Raw genomic sequence first — 23,786 nt, 5'->3', positions numbered from 1 at the left:
GATACCATGTAACAGAATATTGAGAGATGAAGTAGAGAGCAGACTAAGAGAAGAGAAACGTAGTGCTGTATTCATTTACTTGATTGAATTACAACTAAATGCTCTGTATTTATACAGAGTCAAATGTAACTAACCTTAACTAACTCTATTGTAAACCAATGAAAACTATCCACGTATATATCAATCTATAATACCGTAGTGAGGTATATAGCTTAAGAGCCGATTCTTGGAGAGAAATTGACAGCGTCAATTGTCATATTTGGGATTCTACTAGAGGTATGAGGACAAACCAGAATGGGATAGGTTCTTGGTGGGCATCGGGTGATAATGATGCAAATTGGGTAGGTATTTTGTCATTTGACATAACCAAGGAGGTATTCCTAGCAACTCCGCTGCCAGATATTAGCGATATAGGGTATCCCTTTCATAAATATCAACAATATTTCTTGTTGAATGAATTGGTTGCTTTCTCTATTTCTTGGAAAGCTATAGGCGAAGAGGAGTCGCGAATGTGGTGGGATATATGGTTGTTGAATGAATATGGGGTTACGAAATCTTGGACAAAGTTGTTCAGGGTTGGCCCTCTTACTGGAGTTATTCGACCATTAGAATATTGGAGGAATGACATCATATTCTGGGAAAAAGATGATGAACAATTGGCCTTGTATGACCCCTCTACCAAAGAGATGACGAATCTTCAAATTGAAGGAGAAAGTCTCTCGTTCCAGGTTATTACTTACATGGAAAGCCTAGTTTGCATAAGTGGAGCAAATTAGAAAGTGTTTCAGACAAAAGTTGTACGTACCAGAGATAAGAGCTAAGAGAATTTTATGAATAAGGAATTAGCCTGAGCTAGAACAAGTGTTCTGCATGCACTTAAATCTCTCTTTTACATAATCTTCTTGTCTCTTCTGTTTCTATCCATGCATTAATAGCATAATAGCATTAGTTGTATGACCGAATGAAAACTACGTACATAGAATTGTTTTCAAAACAGTTCGGCAATTTCTTCTTAATAAATTAGCAAATGCCCTCTTAAATGTTTTGGAAAATGTTTCTTTAAAATACAACCAATCTAATAATCTACATGCGCGCAGTACCACCAAATGCAATTACCTCTACCACACGCTGTGTTCTAGATACTGAAACCAACACAACTTTGTATTGTCTTCTCGATCTGTTAGATTGGGTTTAAATTTCTCAACCCTATGATCCACTATTTACTTAGATAATGTTGTGAATGCTAACAGATTCACAGAGTTCATCTCTAACAAAATAAACAGATTAGTGTATCTGACTAAATTAATTTGTTCTTTTATCTTATAAGGCACATGCAACTCGATCTCATTAAGTGCATTAATGGGGCCAAACCCACCTATAATCTGCGTAATTCTTATATTTTCTTACAGTACAAACATGTAGTATAGTGCTTTCACACTATCATAAGATGTCAAGCATGTCAATTATATTTGGTCATGTAGAAATATAATTGTCAAGCATGTCATAAGATGTCAAGCATGTCAATTATAGTCATATTTACAATTTTGGATCAAAAAATATGTTTTTCATTACTTTTAGACCCATGAAAATTTTTTGGGCTAGTGGGCTATATTCCACTATTGAAATGGGCGGGGGGCAAGGTACCCTACCCTTGGGATGCAAGCGCCATGTCTGGGGGTGAAAACCCCACCCCCTGCCTCTTAGGGTGCGGGTTGCTCAAAGTCTATTCTAGCATCAATGAGCCTCAATAGATGTACCAGGCAGTAGCAACAAATGAAAATTTGTGTTTGATTATATATCTATATAAATTAGAATTGAACAATATAAAATTCACCGGCTGGTTTACATGATTTCAAAATCACTAGTAAAAGGACAATCTATCTATATTATATATGACAATGTTCTGGAAATAAATCTTTTTCAAATATTTGGATTGGAATCTTTTGGGATTACAGTTAGTTTCAACAAGGAGCTTTGATACCAATCACCTCAACAAAGTACATATACCAGAATCAGCATGAGATATAAGATTAAAAAAAGATTTAAGAATTAAAAAGCATTAAAAAATAAATTTCCAAGCTTTCCCCCCTTACTTGCGATTTTGCGAAGTGTTTTATTCTCTTATATTGGATCATTTTTGTTTGCCTTTTCCAAATGAATCACGATTTTGCAGTGATATATACTAGAAACATGTCATCAAAGAGAGAGAGAAACAGGTAGATAGCTCATGCTAACTTTTAACGAAATGTATGCCAAAGATCTTATCTTCTCATTTGCAACTTGAACCACAGTGCCTTCCATTAGCAAATCTGCCAGAACATGGCTTCATCGTGTCAGCAAACATTTTCTACAATGAAAAAAAAAAAAAAAACTCTTTTTCACTTGTTGTATCAGCCTTGTAATAGAACCTAAAAAATTTTGAAAATGTTATTTACCTAGATGATAAATACCTTGCACCAGTGACAACTCACACAAAGAAACTTGAATCAAGAACTCAAAAAATTGTGAATAATGAAATGACTGAAATCCAAGAATCAAGAATAGAATTTTTAGAAGAAGCCTTCGAGGGACTTCCAACCTCTTATTATTATTCAACTTCTCTTAAAATATTTCAATATAGAATCATACGAGGCCTATGTTTTTATAAGCCCCAATCTATGTAAAACGACAACGTATCAAACTCAACTAATACAAACAGGTGCAACACGCACCGTTTCAATCCATATTACACTAATTGATCACAACGCACCGTATCACTTAAACAATGCACACCGTTTCACTTGGACAGTTAAAACTATTAATCCCATGAATCCATTCCTTGCACTTCACTCAATTTCTCACAATAGGTTTTACATTTATCAATCTCCCCCCTTTACGGTCCTTGACCTCAAGGGCCTAATAAATTGCCCCTCCATTAAAGGACCTTGCCCACGAGATGTGGGTAAAGCCTCTACAAGTTCCACAACAACTCCCATGAATTATCCTCAGTTGGTGCACCAAGCCACTTCACTAAGATTTTACTAGTTGCATGCTACCCCACCTTCCTCAATCTCCTCTCCAAAATTTGCTTAAGTTCAAGCTGAGTTGACCTTGAGAATCCAAAGTGGAAGAGTAGGCGATGGAGTAATATTCTGGCCAAGTTTCTTCTTTAAGCAAGAAACATGAAATACTGGATGTAGTTTTAAACTAATAGGAAAATCCAACTTATAAGTTACAGAAGCAACTTTCTGTTAAAGGGACCAAAAAATCTTGAAGCAAGCTTTAGATTGTGCCTCGTAGCCACAGACTTTTGTCTATAGGGTTGGAGCCTAAAAAACACCAAGTCATCTACTTCAAAAACTCTTTTGTTCTTTCTCGACAACAAACAGTTTCATTCTCTATTGAGACTTCAGCAAATTCTTTTTTAACAATGTCATAATCTCATCCCTCGACCTTAATTGTTGATTAAATGCAGCATGAGCACTAGTGCCAGAAATGCAAGTTAACAATCTGGAAGGTGGAAATCCATAAAGAGCCTTAAAATGGCATAAACCAGTAGAGGAGTGACAGGTGGTGTGATAACACCATTCTGCCATAGGAATCTACAAACTCGATTCCTTAAGTTTGTCACTAGTATAACATCTCAAGTAGCCTTCCAAAACCTTATTTAAAGCTTTAGCCTGCCCATCACATTTTGGATGTTAGGCAGAGCTAAAGTTAAGGGTAGTACCATGTAACTGAAATAGTTCTTTCCAAAGATTAAGGATGATAGGCAGAGCTAAAGTTAAGGGTAGTATCGTGTAACTAAAATAGCTCTTTCCAGAAACTGCTTGTGAAAATGGGATCTTGATCAGAAACAATTGACTTGGGAAGTCCATGCAGCTTGAAAAATCCATTAAAAAATATCTAAGCTACTTTAGTGGCTGTATAAGGATGGACCATAGGGAAGAAATGCCCAAACTTTGTAAGCTTGTCTACTACTCAAAAGATTACTATGGATCCTTTAGAAGGAGGCAATCCCTATAAAATCCATTGAAATATCTTGCCATTGAGAAGAGGGAATAGGCAGTGGTTGGAAAAGGCCAGCTGGGTGAACTGTCTCATTCTTACTTCTCTGACATATCTTACATTCTCTGACCAAATTTCTAATATCCTTCCTCATGCCTCCACAAAAACTTCCTACTTAGCTCTATGCAGTGTCTTATGGTATCCTACATGACCAGCATGTGGTTTATGGTGAATGTGTTGTAACACCTTAGGTTTGAAAGGAGAACTTTGCACCACCGTTATCTTGCATTTCCTTAACAGCAAGCCTTGTTGCAGGGTATAATGCTTAGATCCCTCCTGACCTTGTTGAAGCGTCAACAGAATGCCACTGGTGTTTGCACATAACTGATAACTCTACTTTAACTCCTCAATCCAATATGAAGTTGGAAGTGTAATTAGTGCCAAGACAGCTACCTCTTCCTCAGATTATCTTGAAAGTGCATCAACCAGGAGTGAAAATCGACGTATTTGGCACGGGTTTTGGGCAAAATTGATGCCAACTGATGCAATTGAAGTGGGAGGAGCCACCAACCATAAGCAATCGATGGGGAGAACGAAAACTGGCCGTATTGACTCTAGCGGTTTTCTGTCTATTCTCGATCGATTTTTAGTTCTCCTGGTGGCTTATTTCACTTGAGAGAGTAGAGAGAGAGTATGTGTTGTAGAGGGGAGAGAGAGAGAGAGAGAGAGAGAGAGAGAGAGAGAGAGAGAGAGAGAGAGAGAGAGAGAGAGAGAGAGAGAGAGAGAGAGCTAGTGCAAAAGATGCGAGGGAAAGAAGAAGCTCAAGGTTGAAGATGGTCTCATCTTAAAATGATGTCAGTTGGTTTAAAATCCAATGGCGTCATTTCAATTACATTTTTTTTTCCAAACACTTTATATGAAACAACGCCATTTCCAAACAGCATCTTTTCAATTATCTGTTGCCTACGATACTAAAAAATGACCTCGTTCCACTTAAACTTAAGTGGAAAGGAGTTGTTTTGAGTATGTATATTAAATTAAAAAAAAAAAAACTTTATTGGTTTGGCTAGTTCAACGGTTTGAATTAGGGTCAAACTGCTACCGAACTGACATAGTTCGATTTTGAAGAAATGGCATCGTGCGCCGATAGGTTCACCACCGGTTCCAACCTGTTCCTGACGTGGACGGTCGGTTCACGTCGGTGGCGATCAGTTTTTCAGTCTTCTATACACCCCTAGCGTCAGCCACTTTATTATCTTTACCCCTCTTATTATCAATTATGAAATTATAGCCCATCAATTTCCAAAGCCACTTCTATTGGAACTCATTGCCAACCCTTTGTTCAAGTAAGTACCTTAAATCTTGTTGATCAGTCTTGACTTGCAAGGCCCTACCCAATAAATATGGTCTCCATTTAGCAACTATAGAGATTAATGTAAGCAATTCTTTTTCATAAGTGGACAATAAGAGTGCTTTGCCCTTCAAAACTTTGCTATAAAAACCTATAGGTTGACCCTTCTGCACAAGTACAACTCCTAACGTCCCACCAAAAGCATCACACTCAATCGTGAAGTTTTGAGAAAAATCTAGCAACCTCAATACGGGAGGTTGAGTTACAATTGTCTTTAATTCCAAAAATGCTTGAGTTGCTGCATCACTCCAAGCAAAAGAATTCTTCTTAAGTAACTCAGTCAATGGGGTTGCAATCATGCCATAATTCCTTACAAATTTCCTATAATAACTTGTAAGACCAAGAAACCCTCTCTAAGCCTTTACAAATTTAGGAATAGGCCACTCCATCATTGTAGAAATCTTTGAAAGATCACATTTAACTCCACTCCCAGAAATTAGATGGGCCAAATAATTGATTTCTTCCAACCCAAATCTGCACTTGGATATCTTTGCATACAAAGTATGTTGCTTCAACACCCCCAATACAGTTCTAAGATGTTCAACATGTTCTACTAAACTTGAACTGTAAATTAAAATGTCATCAAAGAAGACTAAAACAAATCTTTTCAAGAAGGGTTTGAAGCATAGTTTTGAATTCTGTTCAGTTCTGTTCTAGTGTAGTATTCGGTACCCTAAACCTCATTGTTCTGTTTCGCTCCAACATTCTGGCTCGTGTCAGTCCGTTTCGGCCATTCTGGTCAATTTCCGACAATTTCGGTTGAAATTGGCATTCTGGCTCTTATTCCGTTTCAGATTATTTTTGTAATTTTCTTGTACTTGGATGATATTTTTGTAAATTTTAAATTTAGATGGTATTTAATTAGTTCTAATGTATAAAATGTATTTATATAATTTTTATTTTTTGTAATTTTAAGTATGTCCCATCATTCTCTCTTTTCTTAGATATCATTATTTTTAATAATTTCTCTATTTTTTTTATTTCTTTTCTTTGTTTATGTTTCTCAAATTTTTGATTTTTTAAATTATTCAGTTTGGTTGATTAAAATTCTCATCTCAAACTCAAAATTCTCATCTCATCATTACAACTTTCCCAAATCTCCATACAAAATATAATAAACAATTCAACTTTTTCAAATTCTAAAACAATAATAATATTAAAATATAATATTTTAATATTTCATCTTAAAATTCAAATTTCTCATCTTACTACCAAACCATACCAATTCAATTATTCATTTTAGAAAATTTCAATTCTTCCATATATATATAGACATATACATTATACACACTTACATATATATATTTATTGTTTTAGTTGATAGTTTATATATACATATAATAATTTATATATAATATATAATTAAAACGGTAGTGGGACTAAAATATTTCCTTTCAATAGCTTAACCGAAATGGCCACCGGAATAGTATTCAAAACTTTGGTTTGAAGATATCATTCATAAGATCTTGAAAGGTTGCAGGGACATTAGTAGCCCAAAGGCCATTACTAAGAATTCATAGTGGCCCTCATGAGTTTCAAAAGCTGTTTTTTCAATATCCTTAGCTTTAACTCTAATCTGGTTGTAACCAGATGTTAAATCCAACTTAGAAAAAATTATTGTCCCAAATAATTCATCAAAAAGCTCATCCATGACAGGTATTGGAACCTTGTCTTTGATAGTTTCTTTATTAAGTGCACGATAATCAATGCACATTCTCCAAGTTTCATTTGCCCTTTTCACCAATAAGACTGGTGAAGAAAAATGACTTTGCCTAGGCCTCACAACTTCATATTGCAATAAGTCTTGAACAATTTTTTTAATTTCAGATTTTTGGTAGTGTGGATACCTGTAGGGCCTTCTTGAAATAGGTGTTGTTCGTTGCTTCAATGGAATATGATATTCTGAAGCCCTTCTTGGTGGCAGACCAAATGGTTTAGAAAAATCCTCTTTGAATTCTTCTAGAACTTCAGCCAACTCCACAGATTGCTTCTCAACATTCTAAACTTCTTCCACTACCATCAATTGCTGAAACTAGCCTTGCTTCCTTATCAAAGAAGACTTAAAACAATTCTCTCCAAGCCAAACATTTATATTATCATAATTTAAAACTTGTAAGGACAACTTCACTTGACCCACACAAAAGCTCATTGACATGCTAGTAAAATCCCAATTAATAAGACTCAAGGTAATAATATATAGCATTCCTTTTGATATAATATTAATTATATTACCCTGAGAATTTTCCCGATTTGCTAATTAATTGTGGTTTTTCGAGCATGGGTAAAACAATATTATTAATTAATTAATTAGAATCTCTCGGAAAAGGTAAGTACAATCTTTTCATAACATTCAAAATCACCATTTATATATATATACTAGGTGGGAGCAAAGTGCAAAGCACGTTTGCCTAGTTTGGTGCGATAAGTGTGATGACCCGTTTTTGAGTGTATTTTCGCTGAAATAATTGTTTTTATTTTACTTAATATATTAGCTATTTATTTTAATTTATTTGCGTTTTTAAAGTTGGTTTTTAAATTAATTTATTTTATTTGGTGTTGTGTTTTATTTAGTTGTTTTGTGTTTTTTTTAATCTTTTTGGCGGGTTAGTTTTGCTTTCCGGAATGAGGTTTGGACCTCATCTTTTCCCTACATCTTTTCCCTTTTTCCTCTCCTTTTTCTTTTTCTTTTTCCTTTTTTTCTTTCTTCTTCTTTCTTTTTTTTTTCTTTTTTTTTTCCCTCTCTTTCTCTCTCCCCGATCGGCTCCCCCCCCCCGTGCTCTCTCTCTCTTCCCTCCCTCTCCCGCGTCGTCTCTCTCTCTCCTCCGGCCCAGCGCCGTCCGGCCACCTCCCGACCTCCCACCGGTCCCATTTTCTTCCCCTCCCTCCGGTGCACCTCCCCACCGAAAACCACCCCCAACCGGCCGGCCATTTGGCCGGAAAAAGCTTCCAAAGGGCGCACGGATTTCACTCCGATCCGCCGCCGTCGCTCCACCTCCGGCCACCATTTCTTCACCACTTCATCACCGACCTCTTGCCGTCCTAACCCACCCATTTCCGGCCTCCATCGACCACCGGAGCAGCTCCCACGAGCTTGTTTTCCGATTTGCCATTTTCGGCCATTTTCGGCCATTCCGCCGCCACCCACGGCCGTCCGTCGCTTCCATTAGCTTCACAACCACCTCTAGACCATTCCCTATCAATCTCGTGTCCTAGTTTGTCCCCGTTCAAAAGTGGGTTTTTCGGACCCACGGCCACAGTGAATTTTCACTGTGACGTTGCTGTTTTTCCGCCGTTAGCAACGCCGCGAGCTTTCTAAAAATACCGTATAGCGCTGTAAGTATTTTCCAAACCCTATTTTCAGATTTTAATATATATTGCTCATTCAATTGATTTATTTATTTAGTTATTTATTTATTAAATTGTTGTTGGTTGTTGATTCCGGACTGAGTCCGAGGAGTTTCGGGGGTCGGATGGATTGAGGACGGAGTGTTTGTTTGGTTGGTTGTTATTGGTTGTTTCGATTGGGCCGTGTGGTGTGCGTTGCATTTTATTTGTGTGCGTTGCATATCGCGTGCATCTGCATCATGTTTATCGGCGTTTTGGCGTTTGGGTGCGTGTGTCTCACGAGCCCAAGCCGTGATGGGTTATTATCACGGTGGAGCTCCTCTGGTCACTCGGGAGCGGTCAATACTGAGTGACATCCCCTGAGTAGTCGTCTGGGCGCTGACGAGTTCGGTACTAGAGGATGGGTCTGGCCCGGTACGTGCTGAGCACGAGTCCAGGCATCGCTCTATTCACCGATTCTGAGGCCCTGCGCGATGACGGAGTAGTATTAGAGGATGGGTCTGGCCCGGTACGTGCTGAGCACGAGTCCAGGCATCGCTCTACTCACTGACTCCGGGAGCGGAAATTAGAGGATGGGTCTGGCCCGGTACGTGCTGAGCACGAGTCCAGGCATCGCTCTATTCACCGATCCCGTGGCCCTTCGCTGGCGAGGGCTAGAGGATGGCCCGGCCCGGTACGTGCATGGCACGAGTCTGGGCATCGCTCGTTTAGGTGTCGCACGCGTAGCCGTTCTCTATGGTGTGGCACTGAGCCAGGGTGTGCGGATGATCCCTAGGGGAGATCATGGTGCATACGGAGCGGGTTGTGGTATGGTTTTTCAGTTATGATCCATTTTCTGGGAAAAATTGTGGTTTGGGCCATTATCTGGGATAATGGCGAGGTGTGGCTTTATGGAGGTTGGTGGGCCTTTTGGGTTTTGGCGTGCGTGTTAAAATATATGTGTAGCGGGGCGTGTGTTTGTTTGATCTTGTTTTCTTGTTGTTTGGGTTGTATGTATTTTCATCTGGTAGTGTTTGGGTCATACTTACCTGCGGAACCTTTCTTGGTTCCGTAGCTTTTGGTGCAGAGTTCGAGGAAGAGGAGGAGGAGGCTGAGCCCGAGGATGCGGCTCCGCCGGGTTGCTGATGCTGTGCTTTTTATCTGTTTTCAAACTTGTATTTGTGTTTCTTGTAATATTTTATTTAAGTATGTTTTAAACAGTTTGTATTACATTAAGAAAAATTCTGGTACTTAATTATTGACTTGCTTCTCGCTGCGTTTGTCTTGTGCACTTTGTCGCTCTTGCACACACTTGGCACACGTCGTTAGGATGGTGGTCCGGGTTGTCACCATCCGGACGTCTCGATTTTCCCGTGTTCGGGCGGGGGGATTTGGGGGCGTCACAGGTGGTATCAGAGCGGTTTGGTTCTGGGTAAAACCACATGTCCCGTAGGTAGTACCAGAATGTTTTAAAGTTGTGTTTTGAAAATTATGTTAAGTATAGTTGTTTCCTTTGTTTATTTGTTTGAGCTTGTTTGCTTGTTTTTATTTATTTAGTTATGTTTTAACATGCCGGTTTCTTTTGTTTCTTGATGTGTTGTGTTGTTTTTGTTTATGTTGGTTTTGTGATGGTTTTATCTGGTTTCTTAAAGGAGGGTCAAGTGTGGTGTTGTGACAGGAAATGGGAAGACCAGGAAGACCAAGGAAAAATACTCAGGAACCGCAGGACAATACCTCCAGAGATGACTCCATAGCCGAGGCAATAAGGCAGATGACGGAGTTTATGCAACAGAATATTAGGCCACAACAGACAGGGCCTTGGCCACCACAAGGAGGTCCTTGGCCACCACAAGGAGGGCCTTGTCCACCACCCGGAGGGCCTTGTCCGCCACAGGGAGTGTATTGGCCACAACCAGGAGGTCCTTGGCCATATCAGGGAGGGCCTTGGATGTATCCGGGCGGGTCAAGTAGCATGGTGCAAGCCGGATGCACCTATGAGCGCTTCCTAGCGCATCGGACTCCACACTTCACTGGAAATGAGGATCCTCTTCAGGCTGGAAGATGGATCAGAGACCTGGAGAAAACCTTTGAGGTGTGTGGATGTACTGAAGCTCAGCAAGTACTCTACGCCAGCTATCTTTTGCAGGGTATCGCCTCTGATTGGTGGGATACCAGGAGGGTGATGCTGGAAGCTGAGTTGGGATCTTTCGCTGCAGTGACCTGGCAGCGTTTCAAGAAGGAGTTCAATGACCGCTTCTTTCCCGCCTCGGTAAGAAAACAAAAGGCAAGAGAATTCTCTAATTTGATCCAAGGGGGCGCAACAGTGGAACAATACGCCCGGAGGTTCATAGAACTTGAGCAATTCGCTCCTCATCTTGTTGCCACTGAGGAGTTGCGAGCAGAGCGTTTCCAGGAGGGACTACGCCCTGATATACGCCGTTTGGTGGTCAGCCACCGGATATCCACTTTTCAGGAGTTAGTGGATGTGGCCACCCTTATAGAGCGGGAAAATAATCTGGGTATGGGCTCCCCTCCAGGACAAAAGAGGCGGAGTTTTTCTGGTGAAGGAAGTAGCTCGGGTTCGCCCCAGAAGTTTGTTCAGCGGTCTGGGACTCGATCGCAAGCATCCTCAAGTGTTCGCATGGGAGGACGTGTACCTGTATGTGGAATTTGCAATAGAGCTCATGCGGGCGAGTGCTCTTCTGGTGGAGCTCGATGTTTTACTTGTGGCCAGCCGGGCCACTTTTCCCGAGAATGTCCAAGAATGGTTCAAGGGAACCGTGGAGGTAGGCGCGGTGGAAGAACCAGTGCAAGCCCGGGTTTATGCTGTCACACCCGGAGAGGTAGATGATGAGGCACCAGCGACCCATGATGCTGGAGTAATCACAGGTATGGATTAAATTAATTTTAAGTTGGATTTAATTTTTGGTGCATTTGGCTCTTTCTTTGTTTTTTGGATTTCATGGGTTGTGTGTTTGGTTCAGGAAGAGTTCGTTTGTATGAGTTTTATGCTTGTACCTTGTTTGATTCCGGTGCTTCACAATCGTTTGTGTCTTCCACGTTTGCTCGGGTGTGTAACTTGGTCACGGAACCGTTGCCGAAGGCTATGGTAGTGGCCCTACCCGATGGTGAGAGGGTGTGGTGTTCCAAAGTTGCTTTGGGATGCCCGTTAAATTTTGAGGGAAGGTTTTTGGATGCTGATCTAGTAGTGTTCAAGCTGTTGGGTTTTGATATCATCCTCGGGATGGATTGGCTATACCGATATTCTGCGACTATTAATTGCAGAAGTCGAACAGTTAGCTTTCAGCTTCCGGATGGTGATTGTCTGGAATTCGCGGGGAGTAGATTGAAAGAAAAACCGATGATTATATCGGCGATACAGGCAAGAAGAGAAATTGCATGGGGAGCGGATGCATTCTTGGTCCAGATGGTATCCACGCCGTCTGAGAAGAAGTCCTTGACAGACATTCCAGTTGTGGAAGAGTTCCCCGATGTGTTTGTGGATGATTTGCCCGGACTACCCCCCGTGCGAGAGATGGAGTTTGTTATAGATTTGGAACCTGGAGCGGCTCCTGTGCATAAGGCTCCTTACCGCATGGCACCGGCTGAATTGAAAGAGTTGAAGACTCAGTTGCAAGAATTAGTAGAGAAGGGATTTATTCAGCCTAGTACGTCGCCGTGGGGTGCCCCAGTTTTATTTGTTAAAAAGAAAGATGGAACTCTTCGTATGTGCATTGACTATCGGGAGTTGAACAAGGTGACCATCAAAAATAAATATCCTCTCCCGCGGATAGATGATTTATTTGACCAGCTTCAGGGAGCAGCCGTGTTCTCTAAAATTGATCTGAGGTCGGGATACTACCAGCTGAGAATCAGAGAGCAGGATGTGCCTAAAACTGCCTTCAGGTCGAGGTATGGACACTATGAATTTAAGGTGATGCCGTTTGGGCTAGCTAATGCTCCTGCTGCTTTCATGGATTTAATGAATCGGGTGTTCCAACCTTATCTGGATTCTTTTGTGGTGGTATTTATTGATGATATACTGATTTATTCTCGAGATGTTGAAGAGCATGTGTATCATCTTAGTCTGGTACTTGAAAGATTGAGAGAACACCGGCTTTATGCCAAGCTTAGCAAGTGTGAGTTCTGGTTGGAAGAAGTTAAATTTCTCGGGCATGTAATTTCCAGGGGCGGGGTGGCAGTTGATCCTAGTAAAATAGAAGCCATTTTGTCATGGCCACGCCCGACTACAGTACGGGAGATCAGGAGTTTCTTGGGGCTCGCCGGTTATTATCGAAGATTTGTAGAAGGTTTTGCTCGCCTATCCGGACCTCTCACAGCCTTGACTCGGAAGAATACAGAATTTGTATGGTCAGATAAATGTGAGAGAAGCTTCCAGGAATTAAAGAACAGGTTGACGACGGCACCAGTGTTAGCACTCCCTGAACCGCATAAGCCTTTCGTAGTCTTCAGCGATGCGTCCAAGTTTGGGTTGGGTTGTGTCCTTATGCAGGAAGGACGGGTTGTAGCCTATGCATCTCGTCAGCTTAAGGACCATGAAAAGAATTACCCGACGCACGATCTAGAATTGGCTGCGATTGTTTTTGCACTCAAGATCTGGCGGCATTTCTTGTATGGGGAAGCTTGTGAGGTATTTACTGATCATAAGAGTTTGAAGCATTTGTTTTCCCAGAAAAATTTGAATATGAGGCAAAGGCGGTGGCTGGAGCTAATCAGTGACTATCAGTGTGAGATCAAGTACCATCCAGGAAAGGCTAATATAGTTGCTGATGCTTTGAGCCGGAAGTCACATTTGGAAGACGAAGCTGAGCCGTCGGAAGTGGATTCGTTACTTTGTGGGATGAGAAGGCTCCTACTAGAGAGTTCGCAGCAAGTGGAGATTTTATCATCAGTTCTTGATATTCGGGTAACCGATTTTGAAGAATTGAAAGCTCTCCAAAGAAAGGATTCGAAGCTACTGAACATCAGGAAAAGAGTTCGAAAGTCTCGAGGGCCGTTGCACTATAGCTTGGATAGTGATGGGATTTTACGGTTCCGAGATCGCAGAGTGATTCCAAAGGACTCAGATTTCAAAGAGCGGATCATGGCGGAGGCTCATGCGGCCCCTTATTCTGTTCATCCAGGCAGTACAAAAATGTATCGGGACTTGAAGAAGAATTACTGGTGGGATGGAATGAAGAAGGACATCGCCTTACATGTTGAAAAATGCCACACATGCCGACAGGTAAAGGCCGAACATCAGAGACCTGCAGGTGTGCTCCAACCCCTCCCTATTCCTGAGTGGAAATGGGATGACATCACGATGGACTTTGTTGTGGGTTTGCCGAGAACGCCTAGTGGGAAGAATTCTGTTTGGGTGATTGTGGACCGATTAACGAAGAGTGCTCATTTTCTGCCTGTTAATAACACCGACTCTTTGGGTAAGTTAACCCGTTTGTATGTCAAGGAGATAGTGCGGCTACACGGCATACCAAAGAGTATAGTGTCGGATCGGGACCTGAGGTTCACATCGCAGTTCTGGAAGAGTTTACAGGCAGCTTTGGGTACTAAATTGAAGTTCAGTACTGCCTATCACCCGCAGACAGACGGCCAGTCAGAACGCACCATTCAGACTTTGGAAGACATGCTGCGAGCGTGTGTCATGGAATTCCAAGGGAGTTGGGAAAATCATTTGCCGCTCATTGAGTTTGCCTACAATAACAGCTTCCATGCGACCATTCAGATGGCTCCCTACGAAGCTCTTTATGGGAGAAAGTGCAGGTCGCCCTTGTGTTGGGATGAAGTTGGGGAGAGTAGGGTGATTGGACCCGAAATAATTCAAGAGATGCAAAGCCAAGTCCGGATCATCAGAGATAAAATGGCGGCAGCTCAGAGTCGCCAGAAAAGCTACGCTGATACCAGGAGGAGAGAATTGTCATTTGAAGTTGGTGATTGGGTTTATCTTAAAGTCTCTCCCATGAGAGGTGTCAAGCGTTTTGGTAAAAAGAGGAAGCTAGATCCAAGGTATGTCGGCCCTTTTCAGATTCTGGAGAGAGTAGGGTCCGTCGCCTACAGAGTTGCTTTGCCAGATTATTTTGGGGATGTTCATGATGTCTTCCACGTATCATCCCTGAAGAAAAGCTTTGGACAGCAAGAGCCACGCTTCGTCGACCCAGCAAGTATTCAGTTGCAACCGGATCTCACTTATGAAGTTGTTCCGTCGCAGATTTTGGATTGGAAGGAGCAACAATTGAGGTCCAAGACGATACCGTTGGTTAAAGTGGCTTGGGGAGATCCGTTAGCACAAGACTTCTCTTGGGAGCGAGTGGCAGACATGAGGGAGCAGTATCCATATTTGTTTGAATGATGAAGGTATGTATTTTAATCTTGGTCTCAGTTGGTTCATGTGCGTTTGTGTGGCTTGGTTTAAGTTGGTGGTGATCTTGCAATTTCGAGGACAAAATTGTTTTTAAGGAGGGGAGGATGTGATGATCCGTTTTTGAGTGTATTTTCGCTGAAATAATTGTTTTTATTTTACTTAATATATTAGCTATTTATTTTAATTTATTTGCGTTTTTAAAGTTGGTTTTTAAATTAATTTATTTTATTTGGTGTTGTGTTTTATTTAGTTGTTTTGTGTTTTTTTTAATCTTTTTGGCGGGTTAGTTTTGCTTTCCGGAATGAGGTTTGGACCTCATCTTTTCCCTACATCTTTTCCCTTTTTCCTCTCTTTTTTCTTTTTCTTTTTCCTTTTTTTCTTTCTTCTTCTTTCTTTTTTTTTTCTTTTTTTTTTCCCTCCCTTTCTCTCTCCCCGATCGGCTCCCCCCCCCGTGCTCTCTCTCTCTTCCCTCCCTCTCCCGCGTCGTCTCTCTCTCTCCTCCAGCCCAGTGCCGTCCGGCCACCTCCCGACCTCCCACCGGTCCCATTTTCTTCCCCTCCCTCCGGTGCACCTCCCCACCGAAAACCACCCCCAACCGGCCGGCCATTTGGCCGGAAAAAGCTTCCAAAGGGCGCACGGATTTCACTCCGATCCGCCGCCGTCGCTCCACCTCCGGCCACCATTTCTTCACCACTTCATCACCGACCTCTTGCCGTCCTAACCCACCCATTTCCGGCCTCCATCGACCACCGGAGCAGCTCCCACGAGCTTGTTTTCCGATTTGCCATTTTCGGCCATTTCCGGCCATTCCGCCGCCACCCACGGCCGTCCGTCGCTTCCATTAGCTTCACAACCACCTCTAGACCATTCCCTATCAATCTCGTGTCCTAGTTTGTCCCCGTCCAAAAGTGGGTTTTTCGGACCCACGGCCACAGTGAATTTTCACTGTGACGTTGCTGTTTTTCCGCCGTTAGCAACGCCGCGAGCTTTCTAAAAATACCGTATAGCGCTGTAAGTATTTTCCAAACCCTATTTTCAGATTTTAATATATATTGCTCATTCAATTGATTTATTTATTTAGTTATTTATTTATTAAATTGTTGTTGGTTGTTGATTCCGGACTGAGTCCGAGGAGTTTCGGGGGTCGGATGGATTGAGGACGGAGTGTTTGTTTGGTTGGTTGTTATTGGTTGTTTCGATTGGGCCGTGTGGTGTGCGTTGCATTTTATTTGTGTGCGTTGCATATCGCGTGCATCTGCATCATGTTTATCGGCGTTTTGGCGTTTGGGTGCGTGTGTCTCACGAGCCCAAGCCGTGATGGGTTATTATCACGGTGGAGCTCCTCTGGTCACTCGGGAGCGGTCAATACTGAGTGACATCCCCTGAGTAGTCGTCTGGGCGCTAACGAGTTCGGTACTAGAGGATGGGTCTGGCCCGGTACGTGCTGAGCACGAGTCCAGGCATCGCTCTATTCACCGATTCTGAGGCCCTGCGCGATGACGGAGTAGTATTAGAGGATGGGTCTGGCCTGGTACGTGCTGAGCACGAGTCCAGGCATCGCTCTACTCACTGACTCCGGGAGCGGAAATTAGAGGATGGGTCTGGCCCGGTACGTGCTGAGCACGAGTCCAGGCATCGCTCTATTCACCGATCCCGTGGCCCTTCGCTGGCGAGGGCTAGAGGATGGCCCGGCCCGGTACGTGCATGGCACGAGTCTGGGCATCGCTCGTTTAGGTGTCGCACGCGTAGCCGTTCTCTATGGTGTGGCACTGAGCCAGGGTGTGCGGATGATCCCTAGGGGAGATCATGGTGCATACGGAGCGGGTTGTGGTATGGTTTTTCAGTTATGATCCATTTTCTGGGAAAAATGGTGGTTTGGGCCATTATCTGGGATAATGGCGAGGTGTGGCTTTATGGAGGTTGGTGGGCCTTTTGGGTTTTGGCGTGCATGTTAAAATATATGTGTAGCGGGGCGTGTGTTTGTTTGATCTTGTTTTCTTGTTGTTTGGGTTGTATGTATTTTCATCTGGTAGTGTTTGGGTCATACTTACCTGCGGAACCTTTCTTGGTTCCGTAGCTTTTGGTGCAGAGTTCGAGGAAGAGGAGGAGGAGGCTGAGCCCGAGGATGCGGCTCCGCCGGGTTGCTGATGCTGTGCTTTTTATCTGTTTTCAAACTTGTATTTGTGTTTCTTGTAATATTTTATTTAAGTATGTTTTAAACAGTTTGTATTACATTAAGAAAAATTCTGGTACTTAATTATTGACTTGCTTCTCGCTGCGTTTGTCTTGTGCACTTTGTCGCTCTTGCACATACTTGGCACACGTCGTTAGGATGGTGGTCCGGGTTGTCACCATCCGGACGTCTCGATTTCCCCGTGTTCGGGCGGGGGGATTTGGGGGCGTCACAATAAGATTTAAAAAAGAAAAAATATGGTCTTTTACAAAAGCAATCCATCTGTATAAAACAAAATTACCCTTTTTTTTTTCATCGTGAAGTTTTCTCCTATTAGTTTCATTCTGAGCCTCTTGCTGCTGCAATTGCTTCTCATGCTGCTCAAGCCATTTTCCTAAGCCTCCAAATGCAATGTAACCTTCTCATGCTCTAAGAAAATCTTCTCAAAATGATCGCGTGTATTTTGTTGCATCTTTCTCATTTCTAACAACATTTATCAAATCATAAGATAAACTTGTGGGATTTTAGCATGAAATGTTAAAGCAAAGAGAAACAACTGAACAAATATATATATATAAATATACACACACACACACACACACATATATATAGGAAAGCATGCAGCTTTCTATTGGTGCATGAACTAACTCTTCTCTTTTGCGATGGATATAAAAATAGAATTGTGCAAATTCTGGAGATCCCGAGCGAAAAAGAGACATGTGTTGTGTCAATTTATGTGCAAATTAACTCAAGGTTGGGAGAGAACCTGAGAGGTAAGAATTCTGCTTCCACAGCAGCTTCCTTGTCATTTTCAATCTCATAGAGATCTGTGGGGTCTTGAGGAAGATGAAGATGTCTGTTGCGAATAGCTGCAACATAGACTTGAGAAAAGAAGAAATACAAGCAGGATAGTTAGGAAACATTGATCAAGAATTAATGGATAATAAGTGCAAGCAATTAAGCTTCGTCTTAGTTGAAAGGCAGCGATATTATGCACAACAAAAGGTGCTCCTGTCTTTAGGAACAAACCAAGATATTGATACAAGAGGTTTAAACAATCATGCTAACCTGTATGATTTCAATGATGGGGCTATTTCCTTGAATCACTTGTATCCTGTAAATTGGCAGTCCCGAAGCAAAGACAATCACATCCAAGAACAAGGAGATGGAAGAGATCCCAAAGCCCCAGTTCCAACCTCTATTATCTTGAATCCACACAATTAACATCAAGCTAATAGCACCACCAACACATACGGCCAATAAAAGGCCATTGAAGAAGTTGGACATCTGCCTTGCTTCTTTTGGGTCTTTTTCATCACGCCCGGCTTTGACTGATGCACACCCAGCAACAAGCATATACAGACCAGCAAAGAGGAGGGCAACATTTGCACCATCAATTTTCTCATAGCGAGAAGCTGGATCAAAGATGTTGCAATGCTAACAATGCTAACAATGATGCAACAAAGCTGCTAACAATGCTAACAATGATGCGACAAAGCTACTAACAATGCTAGTCCCTGATAAACAAGCATGCGAAACGGAAAGTAAAAACCATAGTTATATTTTTCGAGAACAGAGCAAAATATGAAAAGAAAATATGGCCAGTCACTCTTAGTCCATTTCCATAATCAGTACTACGGTAAGTTCTATAATTACAGTTCATTGTTGTTTTGGTCAGTCTGAAATATACTTCAAGTTATAGAGCATGGGAAAGTCTAACAAATTCTTTCCCCCGCTGTAACCTTTCCCTTTAAAAAGCTCTCTTATAGTATTCCACAACTCAAAGAGAAGTGAGGAGTTTTGACAGAAGTATATGGCTTAGATATTTGAAGCCAATGAAGATTGATATAGGATTTATAATTAAGCATACCAAAAACTCGAGGCCTTCAACAAAGACAACAATTTTGAATCTGCTAATATAAGTATCTGCAAGGAGAGCTGCCAAATTGGAGAGAATGTAAGCAGTGCCCATGTAGTTGGTTAGCTTATTAGCAGCCTCGACAAGTTCCATGTGTATTAGCCCTCCAGGGTAGTTGTTAAGTTTGAGACAAGCGTTGAGACCTTTCTTTGATCGTCTGCTTCCTTTCCAGAAATGGTTTTCACATCTGCACTCTTTCTAAGATACACACCAATATGGGCAAGCCAAGTTTATTTAATCCATACCGTCAAAGTTATCTTATTTGCATATCAAGGTGGCTTTCCAGTTATGCCATCACCAAAAAGAGAACCAAAATCGTCCTTTGTTGCCTGATTCTTCTTTTGCATATATTTTTCTCCTATTCTTCTTCTGATCCCGCTCTGCAACCTCAAACTCAGCATCAACTCCAGCAAGGATTTTGTTCCATTCTCGTCGACTCAGAAGTTCCACCTGGAAATTAGAGATAACTCAAAGCAGTGTTTAAAAAAAGTCTTGATACAAACATCTACAGAGTTACATTTAATACCAATTTTTCTTTTCTTCTAATCAACTTTCTGAACCCTGAACAGTTGCCCACTTCGTCTTCGAGTTGCAAGGCTAGTGCTCCGAATTTAACAGCATCGTTTGAGCCCTTGGTAGGTGAACTTGTTGTTGGAAGCAGGGAGCTTTTGGAGGCATTGGGAGGAGATGCTGGTGAAATTTCCGGCAAACTTGATGTACTCGGCAAGGATCACCATGCCCCGAGCCACGAAGTTGTAGATCAGAGATTGCTGCCCCATCTGACAGAACCAAAAACCCTATATCAACCCTAGACGATGCACCAACCCCCAAATCACCACAAGAATAATGATAGAAAGAGAAACAGAGACATAGAATCTTAAGTGCTATACCTATCGAGGTGCTCTTTAATGGCCGAGAGCAACCTATCATTGTCTTGTTTATTGGTGGCCAAGGCATTCTTCACAACAAGCTCACGGGTAAAACACACGTTGATCATCTTGGTCTTAGAGTCCTCTTTCCCCTGCTCCGATGGAGTCAGCCTCAACAATGCTAAGTTCATCCGTTAATGCTAGGAAACCTCTCGATAGTCGCCCATCGTAGCTCCTCCTCGTCCTCCAGCATTGATTCCGCATTCAAAGGTCTTCCAAAGGACTCTTCCGCTCCTCCAATCTCGAAGTACTTGCTCCCATTCATTGCCTTTGAAGCTTTGATTGCAAGCTCAGAGAGAGAGAGGTGCGGCAATGGTAGAGATGAAAAGGCTGGCAAAATTTCTAAAGAGGTTGTGTATCTGTATTGTACTGAGGATGCTAGTTGGCGCAGAACATAAATCCAATGACCTCATCGGGAACTCTCATGCAGAAGATGAAGCGAGAGCGAGGAATCCAAATAGGCGCTTGGTGTTGCTCATAAATATTCTTTTACAGCAACCAATGAGATAAAGGAACTTGATGGCCCCGATTGATTTAATGGAAAATTAATGAAAACAATTAAAATTACTATAGTTTTGTTAAAACAAAAAATTTCTATTAAAACAATACTTTCTGTTTGATAGACTCTTTTTATATATATTAGGTCGGAGCAACGTGTAAAGCACGTTTGTCTAGTTTTATTTTTTATAAAAAAATTAATTAATACACCAAGTTGAATCACTTCTTTGTGAAGTCTGTTATTACAATGTTTTTTAAATATGACAAATGCTCATATATAATATGAATTTAATGCTTGTGTATGATCAATAGAAAAGTCAAAAATATAAATGCAAAAAATTCAAAATATGGTAAATTAATACAAATTATGAGATTTATTTCTCTTACTTACCAGACTATTTCAATTATTCCAGACTAATGTATTTTTAAGAAATCACTATTATACACCACATTACAAATATAAAAAATGTGAAGTGAAATTTATTTGATGTACTTTCTTGGTATTAATTATTATTTTATATTTAAATTGCTATTTACTTTACATTAGTTTAATGTTGGATTTTAATTATTTTATTTTATTAATATCAAGTTGTATAGTATTTTTATTTAGCTTTTATTTATTTATTTTTGTTGTATCTCTTTTTTTTTTTTTTTTACTCTTTTATTTTCGGACTGGGCTTGTTGGAGTATGTTTTATTTTTCTTTTGGACCCAGCCCATTCGGTCCAAGCCCAATCCGTGAGCCTTCAACCCAGCCCACTAAATCCCCCCAAACGGCGTCATTTAGTCCAACCCCTAGGCCTTCTTCTTCTCTTCTCCTTCTTTCACCTACGCGTGTTGCTTCTCCATCTCTTTTCCGTTTTCAGTTTTCATCCCATTCAATCCGTGCGGTTGCTGCTTCTCTTCTTCTCATTCTTCATTTTATTTTGTTTCTTTCCTCTATTCTTCATTTTACCACGACATCGACGCCTAGCTGGCGAGATCACCATGGTCCCCAAAAAAATAGAAATTAAATTTACAGACCGAGATAGATCTCTTCAAATGATCCACTACCGATCTTCCGGCCAAGCTGAAACTTGTTCCCAACTCGAGGTTCCATAACTCCCAAAATCCACAATCAGGCCAAACCCCAGCTCCAACGTGACCAAGTCCAAGTCTCGGCAAACAATAAAAATCAAAGAAGAAAGTTGTCAAGATGGCATGGGACAAGTAAGCAAATAACATAAAAGAGTGAGTGGCAAAAACATCAATCGAAATTGGTATTAGAGTGAAGAAGGAGGAGGAGGAGAAAGTGAATGCATTGTGATATGTGGAGGCAACGATGTGGTCCCCATTGCTGACGAGATGGAGGAGAACAAAGGAGATGGCGGCCATGCCGCTGGAGGTGCAGTAGGCAGCCTCAGTGCCCTCGAGAGTCGGCATTTGACGGCTGAGATTCAACACCGTGGGGTTGAAGTGATGGTTATAGATGAAGAAGTCTCATTCAAGGCCCTTGAGTTTCTTTTGCAGGCTCTCTCTCCCTCTCCCTCTCTCTGTTATAATGTTTTTCTATTATAATAGAATATAAACGGACACCAATATCCAAAAAAAGAATATAAACGGACAAAAGCGGGACTTAACGGTGACTTAACGGCAAACAAGTAAAATAGACGAAAAAACAAGAATTTCCGTTTCATAAATACTTTTTATATATAAAAGATAAAGACATGAGTCGATCGATATCTCTACATAGAGAAAATCATTCATACGCCATGATCTAATTATTGCCAGCTATTATAAGATCAATGGCCAGCCATAAATGCAACTATATATAATTCCTAAATAAACCATGTTGAGTTTGGCTTGATTTCCTGCTGAAAATGTATTTTTTGGGGCTTGGCTTGACTGTTGCTTGACCCTGGCTCGACTGTGGCTCGACCCTGGCTCAAGCTAAGGTTAGCTCGACTCTCCGCTCGACAGTCCGCTTGAGTGAACTCATCCAGAGAGTTCCGCTCAACCTCTGCTCGACTGTCCGCTCGAGCGAAATCTTCCAGAGAGTTCCGCTCGACCTCCGCTCGACTGTCCGCTCGAGCGAGAAAGTGACCCTAACGTGCGCTCAATGTCTGCTCGAGCGAATGTTCTGAATTAGCGCCGTGTCCTATAAATACATCATTTTCTCTTCATTTTGAGGTGTGTTCAGTAGCCAAGAAAGAGAGAGTTTTGAGAATCCTTTTGTATACAATCCTAAGAGTCCATTGAGTGTATTGGGGCTTTAGGATTGAGGATTTTGTGATCAATACTCTTGTACTCCATTTTTGTTCATAGTGAAATCATTGAAACCGACCCCGACAGTGGACGTAGGCTCACATTGAGCTGAACCACTTAAATCTTGGTGTTCTTTGTGTGATTGTTGTTTATTTTGTTGCTTCCGCTATTATTTACTTCAACTTAACCTTTGTTTATTCGGTCCATTCCCAACAAACTGGTATCAGAGCGTCAAGCTCTTTGCAAAATCTTGAGGAATGGCTATGGAAAAGTTTGAAGTGGAGAAATTCAACGGTCAAAACAGCTTTAGTTTATGGTGCATCAAGATGAAGGCTTTGTTACGACAACAAGGCTTGTCAAAAGTATTGGAAGGGAAGGTATCCGAGGGTTCTCCTACACCGTCAATGGAAGAAGATAAGAAGGCACATAGTGTCATTTTGTTGTCACTACCGGATGGAGTTTTGAGGGAGGTTGCCGATGAGGAGACCGCTTTCGGTCTTTGGTCCAAGCTTGAGAGCTTGTATATGAAAAAGTCGCTCACCAACCGTTTGTATTTGAAGCAACGGTTATACACGCTCAAAATGAAGGAAGGTAATCCTATCTCTGAACACTTAGATGAATTTAATAAGATTATCATGGATTTGAGGAATATCGATATTAAGCTTGATGGTGAGGATCAAGCATTAATTGTGTTGTGTTCGTTGCTAGTATCATTTGAAAATTTTGTAAACTTGATGTTGTATGGTAGAGACACCATCTCTTTGGTAGATGTAAAATCTGCTTTGAACTCTAAGGAATTGAGAACAAAATTGGGTGTACAAGGCACGGATAATCAAGCCAGTGGTTTGTTTGTTAAGGGTTCATCTAGCAAGGGTAGATCACATGAGAGAAGTTTAGAGAAGAACAGGAGTAAATCCAGGGGCA

General features: G+C 41.5%; 2 protein-coding genes across 2 annotated transcripts; one reads left to right on the top strand and one right to left on the bottom strand.

Moving 5' to 3' along the window:
* The first annotated feature begins 278 nt into the window (after positions 1 to 278).
* LOC122315501 (F-box/kelch-repeat protein At3g06240-like) lies at positions 279 to 776 on the top strand. The gene has a single exon (XM_043131434.1). The coding sequence runs from the start codon at positions 279 to 281 to the stop codon at positions 774 to 776; it is 498 nt and encodes a 165-aa protein (XP_042987368.1).
* Positions 777 to 18,017: 17,241 nt separating this feature from the next.
* On the bottom strand, positions 18,018 to 20,252 carry LOC122315500 (protein NRT1/ PTR FAMILY 8.3-like). Its single transcript, XM_043131433.1, has 6 exons — positions 20,083 to 20,252; positions 19,904 to 20,000; positions 19,522 to 19,642; positions 19,145 to 19,356; positions 18,343 to 18,711; positions 18,018 to 18,143 (listed from the first exon to the last, which is right to left on the bottom strand). Exons 1-6 carry the CDS (start codon positions 20,250 to 20,252, stop codon positions 18,018 to 18,020), a joined length of 1,095 nt encoding a protein of 364 aa, XP_042987367.1.
* Between the last annotated feature and the right edge of the window lie 3,534 nt (positions 20,253 to 23,786).

This window comes from Carya illinoinensis, chromosome 7 (genome assembly GCF_018687715.1).
Source record: "Carya illinoinensis cultivar Pawnee chromosome 7, C.illinoinensisPawnee_v1, whole genome shotgun sequence".
Lineage (NCBI taxonomy): Eukaryota > Viridiplantae > Streptophyta > Magnoliopsida > Fagales > Juglandaceae > Carya > Carya illinoinensis.
This window is presented reverse-complemented; position numbering and strand designations above follow the sequence as displayed.